Source organism: Balaenoptera musculus, chromosome 4, assembly GCF_009873245.2.
Source record: "Balaenoptera musculus isolate JJ_BM4_2016_0621 chromosome 4, mBalMus1.pri.v3, whole genome shotgun sequence".
NCBI lineage: Eukaryota > Metazoa > Chordata > Mammalia > Artiodactyla > Balaenopteridae > Balaenoptera > Balaenoptera musculus.
The window spans coordinates 29,653,851-29,662,064 of record NC_045788.1 but is presented as its reverse complement, the minus strand read 5'-3'; the positions used below and the strand labels follow the sequence as shown (position 1 = coordinate 29,662,064).

At 40.3% G+C, this 8,214-nt stretch overlaps 1 protein-coding gene across 1 annotated transcript; it reads left to right on the top strand.

The window, feature by feature from the left end:
- The first annotated feature begins 414 nt into the window (after positions 1–414).
- Positions 415–7,860, top strand: TM4SF1 (transmembrane 4 L six family member 1). Its single transcript, XM_036851581.1, has 5 exons — positions 415–701; positions 2,231–2,320; positions 2,410–2,555; positions 4,971–5,151; positions 6,992–7,860. The coding sequence occupies exons 1-5, from the start codon at positions 525–527 to the stop codon at positions 7,004–7,006; spliced, it is 609 nt and encodes a 202-aa protein (XP_036707476.1). The 5' UTR covers positions 415–524; the 3' UTR covers positions 7,007–7,860.
- Positions 7,861–8,214: the final 354 nt, after the last annotated feature.

Sequence of the window (8,214 nt, the reverse complement as noted above, 5' to 3'; positions counted from 1 at the left end):
TCGGATTAAATCAGTGCAGAGGTGAAAGTGAACACAGAGCCCTCAGACTGGAAGCTGTCCAGACAGCTGCATGGAACAAAATCACAGCCTCAACCAGAGCTGTCATGCTGTGGACGCTTGGCACTTACTGGAAAGTTATATTAGACTTTCCTGTGGATTTTTTTTTATCCTGCGAAGGAGTTACACAGTGAATTCCTTGTGGAGGATTAATCATCTTCTCTCTTGCCTGTGACTGAGGCTGTTTCTCACGTCCTGCCCCTGGTTTCGCTTATCCCAAGGATTTCATTTGAAGGGCGGGACATTCCCCCACCTCCCCCCCACCCCAACTGGAGCCTGCAATCAGGACCAATGAAAGCCAAGTACCTCATCCACCCGGTGACTTAGAACTCAGAGTATTTAAGAGGTTGCAGGAATGGGCTGAGAATGGCTTTTGCTTTCTCCGCAGACGGGCACGCTCTCATCTGATTTGGGCCATCACCGAGCCAAGCCGCAGAGTGAAGGGGGAGAAAATAAACTCCGCCACTATGTGCTACGGGAAATGCGCGCGATGCATAGGACATTCTCTGGTGTGGCTCGCCATCCTCTGCATTGTAGCTAATATTTTGCTGTACTTTCCCAATGGGGAAACAAAGTACGCTTCTGAAGACCATCTTAGCCACTTTGTGTGGTTCTTCTCTGGCATCATAGGAGGAGGTTTGCTGGTAAGTCATTCAGAATCATTCCAGCCTTAAAAAATTCTTTCTCGTTAGACGAGATGTTTTCATAGAAAGTTTTCTATGAGGTATGTTTCCAAATCCAGGATTTTTGTTCATTCTTCTTTTGAAAGCAGATTATATGAAAGTTGAGATAGGTATAGTGTATTGATTTGATTAGATGTTGTTTTACAAAATCCCCTTTCAACGAAAAGTGAACTACTTTTTTGCTAAGCTCTCTTACTTTACAGCTAGAAACAGATACTAGCTTTTAAATCCGATTTGGAAAACTGTCGTTTCTAGTCCTGGAGCAGGTAGTCATTTAACCTTTGCTCTGGGGCGCTGGGAGAAGTCCACTGGTTCTCTGTCTAAATCAACAGAGTTTTGGATCCAAATTCTCTGCTGTTTATTCTCAGGCATCAGTGACAGAAAAATATTGAATTGTGAGTGCGTTGCTATTGGGAAAGGACTATAAATTTTCTCCTTTATGTAAGCCTGGGGTGTGGAGTTTAGGAAAAATCCTTCAGTTAGCAACAAATCAGTGTCTGAAGGTAATAGTGGAATGTGTTGTTTGTTCCAAGGTTTGTTTTGAAGTGAAGTGAGAGGAATTTGCCTGCCAACCTGGGAGCTGAAAGTATTAGCTTCAACTACAGCATGGAAATAATGTGGGCAAAGTTGAGTTTGCCACTTTGAAATGCTGGGATTGAGAATTTTGAAGAGAAGTTTTATGGAATTGCTAATACCATACAGAATATTTTTCTTAGTCAAGTAAAGGATACTTAGACTTAATACACTAACTATGGTATGGCAAATCTGCTTTGAATTTAAGCATTACCATCATGTTAACATAATCATTTGTCTTTTCTTTCCCCACTAGTTCTCAGGTCTGTTTTTGTTTTGTTTTGTTTTATTTTTTGAGGTACAGTTAATTTCATAATCATTTGTCTTTAAGACAACACCTTGCTTGTTTAAACTTCTTTTGATCTTGAACTCAAAGTGTTTCAAACTTATGTTCTTTTAAGAGCTTTATTGTGAAGCTACAACCATATGCAATTGTGTCTTCAAAGAAGCACTTCACCTCTATTATACAGAGCTTTCATCTCTCTTGTTTATAAAAAAGTTTCAGTTATTCTGTTGAAGATTTGTTGTTATCTTCTATGCTTTTCAAGGGAAAACAAACAAACAAACAAACAGACTTAAAAGACAGGGTTTAATAGTTTCCAAACAGAGTTTGCCTCTGGAACTATGTTATGAACTCTTATGGATTAACACATTTATAGGTAATTATTTTACCCCTCCCATGCTAAACCCTGACCCTACCTAATGTGATACATTACATGAAAACAAAGGGATATTACACGTTAGAGGTTTTTTTTTTCTCCTCAGAGTTTACATTCTTTGAGATATTTTGTCAACCTAACCCAAAGACATTTCAACAGTGTCAGAAAGAAAAATATTTTACCAAAAGATGTTGAGCCTGACTGACCCTGTGGACCTGGGGAAAGACAATGACTTTAATTTGAGTGTTTTCTAAACAGATGCTCCTGCCAGCATTCATCTTCATGGGGCTGGAACAGGACGACTGCTGCGGCTGCGGCGGCCACGAAAACTGCGGCAAAAGATGCGCGGTAGGTTTTTCTGCGCCGGTGGGGAAGTGGTCCCTAAGAGGTAGCTGCGACGCTCTGTGCCTCACTTCTGGTGATTCTCCTTCCCCTAGATGTTTTCTTCTGTCCTGGCCGCTCTCATCGGAATTGCAGGATCTGGCTACTGCGTCATTGTGGCCGCACTGGGCTTAGCGGAAGGACCAAGATGTCTTGATGCCAGTGGCCAATGGAACTACACCTTTGCCAACACGGAGGGAGGGTAAGTGATTGACCCCCATCAGGTCGCACATTCTTATCCACCACGTGTGTATAGTGGTAAACCCATCAAACTAAAAAGGCATCAACCATTCATTCATCCATCGTCTCAACCAGGTTTATTCTCACGAACTCAGGCACAATTTAGGCAAGGGGTATCCGAGGATGAATGCCCAGTCTCTGACCCAGAGAAGCTTTTTAATGGATTCACTGACTCAGTCCTTGTGATAACGGTATGAGGTGACTTCCACTATTGCTTCCATTTTACAGATGAGGAAATGGAGGCACAGAGAGATGAAGTAACGTATCCAAAGTCACATTGCTAAGACATGGCAGTCATGATTTGAACCCAGGCAGCCTAGCTGTCAAGTTTGTGCTTATACAGTGTGTATACTATGCCAGAGCAATTGGCTAATTTTACTATTTTCTAAGAAAATATTATGGAATCCTTACATAATATGGATGAAAACCATATGAGTTTAACCAAAGCCCAGGGTCAATCATACCACCCCCCCCCCCAAGACACACACACACACTCACATATAACATAATAACTGTGTATAACACACCCTTTATTTAAAGTGATCAGGCTGTATAAGACAGATCTTATTCATGACTTTAACATCAGGAAAATTTAAGTGGCTCCATTGTTTTATGTTGATACTTATCTCTTATCCATTATTGAGAAAAGAACAGAAATAGCTGATAGAAACTGATGTACATAATGATAAATGAATGACATTCTGTTTTGAATTTTGAAAGGTTTAGTAATGAGATTCACGAGTGAAAATAATAAGAATAATGAATCTGAATTGCCCTTATATTTTCAAGAATGTTTGTCTCCCATGAATTTTGTAGCATATAATGAAGTCATCAGATCATGAATACGGAATTAGACAGACCTGGGTTCAATCTCAGCTCTGCATTTACTGTCTCAGTAACCAGGAAAAGGTGAACTGAGCTCTCTGTACCTCAGTTATTTCATCTGTAAAATAAAGCCAATGGCAGTTGTCTGGAGGATTAGTAAGATACTGTGTATAAAATACTTGTCACAGAAGCTGACACAGCATGAGCACTGCCATTCTTAGCTGTTAATATTATCTACTAGCTTTCAACAGGTACAGCCCAATGGTAGCTTCTGAAGGAAAATCAGTACTCACAGGAGTTTGAAATTTTGGTGTTCGAAATTGTTATTGATCATGAATTTTCAGCTCATACTTCTCATGCTTTGTTCTGAACATACTGAATGTACCAGTACAAATTGGTTACACATGTATACAAAAACATATGATCTACTGCACAAACCCACCTCTAAAAAACATTATGATTAATCCAAGGAGAGGTGAGAGTATCATTAAACTTTTTTATAGCTGATTATTTTATCGCCCCTCTCGTGATCCACCCCAGCTTCTGCAAGAAACCTCCTGCTCCTGTGTTATTCCTAATTTCAACTTGTCCAGAGATTTCAATATGGGGAATAACAAGCCGGTGATTAGTTGCTCAATAGCCAAGTGGAGCCAATGAATATTTTTATATTGTGTTCTGAAATTATGGATTTTTGTTCCACTTTATATGCAGAAAGACGGGGCCAGAAGAACAGAATTTTTTAATATGTCATCAACAAATTGAATTTCTGATTGGCTCAATGAACCATGCCAAAGCGAGGTCTCTAATTTGTAGCCCTTTTGCTCTGTTGTGGTAGGAAGAAGTGATAAGGAAAGAATTATACCAGATCTCTTAGTGGAATTAAGTCAATCTTAGATTTTCCCCACGTGATTGAATCCTATTTCATGAAGAATATATATATTCAGATAATGACTCCAGTATGGTTTGCTAACATTTTACAGTGACTTTGGATTGTTATTCATCATTCGATGACTTTTCCAATGTGTTGAGTACTTACTATGTGCCAGATACTGGCTTGGGAATTGGATATACAGTGATGAATAGGTCTGGTTCCTACCTTCGTGGAGCTCAGACCTGTGGGCTAGATGCATAAGCAGCTCTTCTCCCTGGCCTAAGTTAGGTGTCCTTCCTCTATGGGCCCTTCTATGTCTTCCAAGGGCCCTTTTACCCTTGGTTTACCTGATCAGTGTACTGGTTACACTAGATTAGCTATTGTTTCTTCTCTTAAGCGATGCTTTTCCAGGACAGAACCCAGGCCATTATATCCCCAGCTCTGTCTCGATGTCTAACCCACACCGAGTGTTCCATAATCTTTGTTGAATTTTTTGTTTCTTACGGCAACAAGATCTGGGCTAAATTCCCCATTTTGTGGAATGACTTGGATTGGAAGAATCTGATATAGGGCATTGAAGAAATCTATTGATGAATGAAAAAAACACCACACAAAAAGTATGCTCATGAGACATCCCACTGGGTGTGGCCATATGTCAGAAGGTTCTCTTTTTATCCACAGTTACCTTCTGGATAGCTCCACGTGGTCCCAGTGCATTGAACCCAAGCATGCAGTGGAATGGAATGTCTCTCTGTTTTCTATACTCTTGGCACTTGGTGGCATTGAATTCATCTTGTGTCTCTTTCAAATAATAAACGGGGTGCTTGGAGGCATCTGTGGTTATTGCTGCTCTCGCCAACAGGTAAGAACCTGTGTAAAAATGCACCATTGTTTTCATCCTAGAGAAAAAAGCCAAAATCAAACCCTGCTCCACCTACCGGTGTTTATTCCATTTTTTGTGGCATAGTATTGACAGCATTCAGTTTTGCTCTCAATAGCAAGCTTCCTTGAGTGTCACAGTCACTGGGTTATCTTGGTTTTCTGTAGCTGGCCCTGTGTATATAAAACAATGTCACCCATAGACAGAGTGCCCCTTCAGGATCTAACCCACTGCCCCTGCTCTGGTTGCAGAGACACAAAAGAAATGTCCTTTCATTGCTTGCTCTCACATTCCCAACTAGTATACACAAGTAACAGCCATCATCCATTGCCCTAAGCATTGTGCTAAACCCCTATTCCAGAAAAGCCTATGATGCAGAGATTGAGTAACATTTCTAAGATCACCTAGTAAGAGAGTAACAGGCTTCAAACCCTGGGTCATTTTATGCCACGGCTTCTGCTCTTAACCTGTATGCAGCACTTGCTGTTCTGTTGGGTTTTCTACAGTTCCTTCCTAATAAGGAGTCACAATAATGCCCAAACAGCTAAGCCTAGAGAATCACTAGTAGCCTTTGAATAGCAGCTCATTAAAAGCCTTTCACGGTGAAAGAAAACCAGGAAGCACTTGTTTCCTGGGGATATGATTTTGAGGAGAAATACGCATTTGTTAGTAAGGAAAGTTTTTGTTTCTGTATTTTCCTAAAAAACATATATTACTGAATTGATGGAAGTCCAGCTTTGGTCCAATTTTTCTTTCTTTCTTTCTTTCTTTTTTTTAATGTCTTATTCTGTAAAGCAGGATTAGATAAACAAAAACTTACTAATTTGTATTTTCCTAATCATTCACTTCTCTGGTTCAAGGTCTCCTAACTTTCTTTGAAAATAAGACAAAACCTAATGAAAACGAAAAGCCCATTGCTACCATGAAAAACTTTGCTGAACATAGATGGAAACTTTCTACGATTTTTGAGGGGAAGTTAAAATAAAATTCTAGATTTCCTTATCAGGCAAATAAAGCAAGACTAATAATTGCCTTGGGAGCCTGCCAAATTTCCAAGAAAACAGCAGAGTGGAAAGCCTTCAATTTGGAGTCGTTTCCAGGCAATATGGTTGGGGGGAGGCAAAGAATCCTCTTGGGATTACTATAAAATAACCTATTTTTAGCCTTGAATTTCCTACAAGGCAGAGTTTAAATTAGGTGAGAACCCACTGGACTTCAGCGCCGGTGCATTTGGGGGACGGGCATAAGTGTCAACGACCAAAATTGCTGTAGTGGTTCGGCAGAATGTCACTCTCCTCTGAGTGGGGGGAGCCAAGAGTCCCACAGGGTTTCCCATCTGAGTCACTGTAGAGAGGCTTCTTCCCAGACACTGGGGGTCAGATCTGTTACGTTTGTTTGTAAGACAAACGACAGTTTCAAAGAGCAAGGTTTTTAACGTAGATGAGTCAAATCTGTAACTCTGTAGCATTTAATTCAAAAGTTGCCTGCCTTGAGCCCCCATCAGTGCGAAACTCCCAAGGCATTATCTCTTAAATCCCTGAGATGAAAAACCCACCCCAAGCATATTCAAAGCCAGCCAAGCATCGTAAACTGCAGTTTCTATGGCCTCTCTCTGCAGCTTTTACTGGGGAAGGACAACAGTCTGGTTTGTTTAGGAAACATTTTGTGAGCATGGTCAAAGCTCTCAGTGTTGTTGACCCAACCTCTGCTGAAGCTGAGATCAGTCTGCTTTATGTTTGCTTAAAACAGGAATTTAAAGCACTGAAATGTCATCCTTGTTTCGCCTGATCAGAACCTGATGCTTATTTCATTTTCTTTACAGCAATATGATTGCTAGAAGAACCACCCCAAGATAAAACTACAATCTTCCTCAATGTCACTGTAATTTATATAATTTACTTGTAATAATTTGTAAAACTTTGTACTAGTGTATCATACAGCACATGTTCTACTTTTATAAGTGTGTATAAAGACTGGCATCTTCACGGGATGTCAGTGTTTGAACTTAGTAGAGAAATTCTTTTTTTTTTTCAGAATGAGAAAATAAACCACACTCTGGAGGTAATTTACAAACTGAGTGACAGTTCTCAGCCTACCTGAGATAAACTCTGGCTGAGGTCATGTTTTTGAGAAACATTACAAGGATAAATATCACATTCTGATTACAACTGTAAATATTTATATGTGCACGTGTTTATGAAATGAAAGGTTTCTAGTTGCTTTTTTTAAGACCAATAAGGAGAAAATCCAACAATCTGAAAAGATGTATTTTTTCACTGTTTATATGGTGTTTCCCATTTGCATGCCTACAAATCTCTAACAAGGGGCCTTTTGAATTGAGTCGTGTTATAAAAGAGACAGATACTTCCCTGGCGCGGGAGGACAGGTTGAGAATGAGCGAAGTCACATGAATGAGTCAAAATACACATGCAGCGAGTTGTCTCAAGGACTACCAGATCCTGAATTTTCCTAACACGTGGAAAGCTTTTCGTCCTTCAAAGACAAGACTGAGGATCACAGATTTAAAAAGAGAAAGGCCTGGATAATTGGATAAGAAGAAAGATGGGGAACGGAATAAAGCAGTTGATCATCATCATGGGAACATGGGGGAGGAAGGGCGGGAGGACCATGGGGAAATACCACCCCCCCAAATTTGCTTGTTTAAATACAACAAATAAAGTATTCACTACCGTTTTGTTGTTTAGTTTCATCATCCTTTGTTTCAAGTTCCTCCTTTTTTCTTCCTATTTTTTTTTTTTTTTTTTCCAGTCTGCAGGTTGTACGGTCTCCATTGCTAGGGGCTTTGTGTCTTCTGGTTTCTTTATCCCACTTTCTCTTCTTCATCTTCTCCCTCCTCTTCCACCTTCCTCTGCTATCCTTGCATTTGGGCCGTCATCCTAGTTAGGCAAACTTCCTTTCCACTGGGTGCTCCAGACATCCAGCTCCTGAGGAATGTAACAGACATTTTCCCCCTAGATCTTACATCTGTTGTACCGTTAGGCTCTCTCCAGTGACAGGATCCCCTGACCTATTGGGAATTGTCTT

Excerpts from the sequence above, each read along its gene's own strand:
- TM4SF1 (XM_036851581.1), top strand. The coding sequence starts at position 525 with ATGTGCTACGGGAAATGCGCGCGATGCATAGGACATTCTCTGGTGTGG. Across the intron at positions 702-2,230 it reads TCATAGGAGGAGGTTTGCTG|ATGCTCCTGCCAGCATTCAT; the intron begins GTAAGTCATTCA and ends TTTTCTAAACAG. Across the intron at positions 2,556-4,970 it reads TTTGCCAACACGGAGGGAGG|TTACCTTCTGGATAGCTCCA; the intron begins GTAAGTGATTGA and ends TTTTATCCACAG.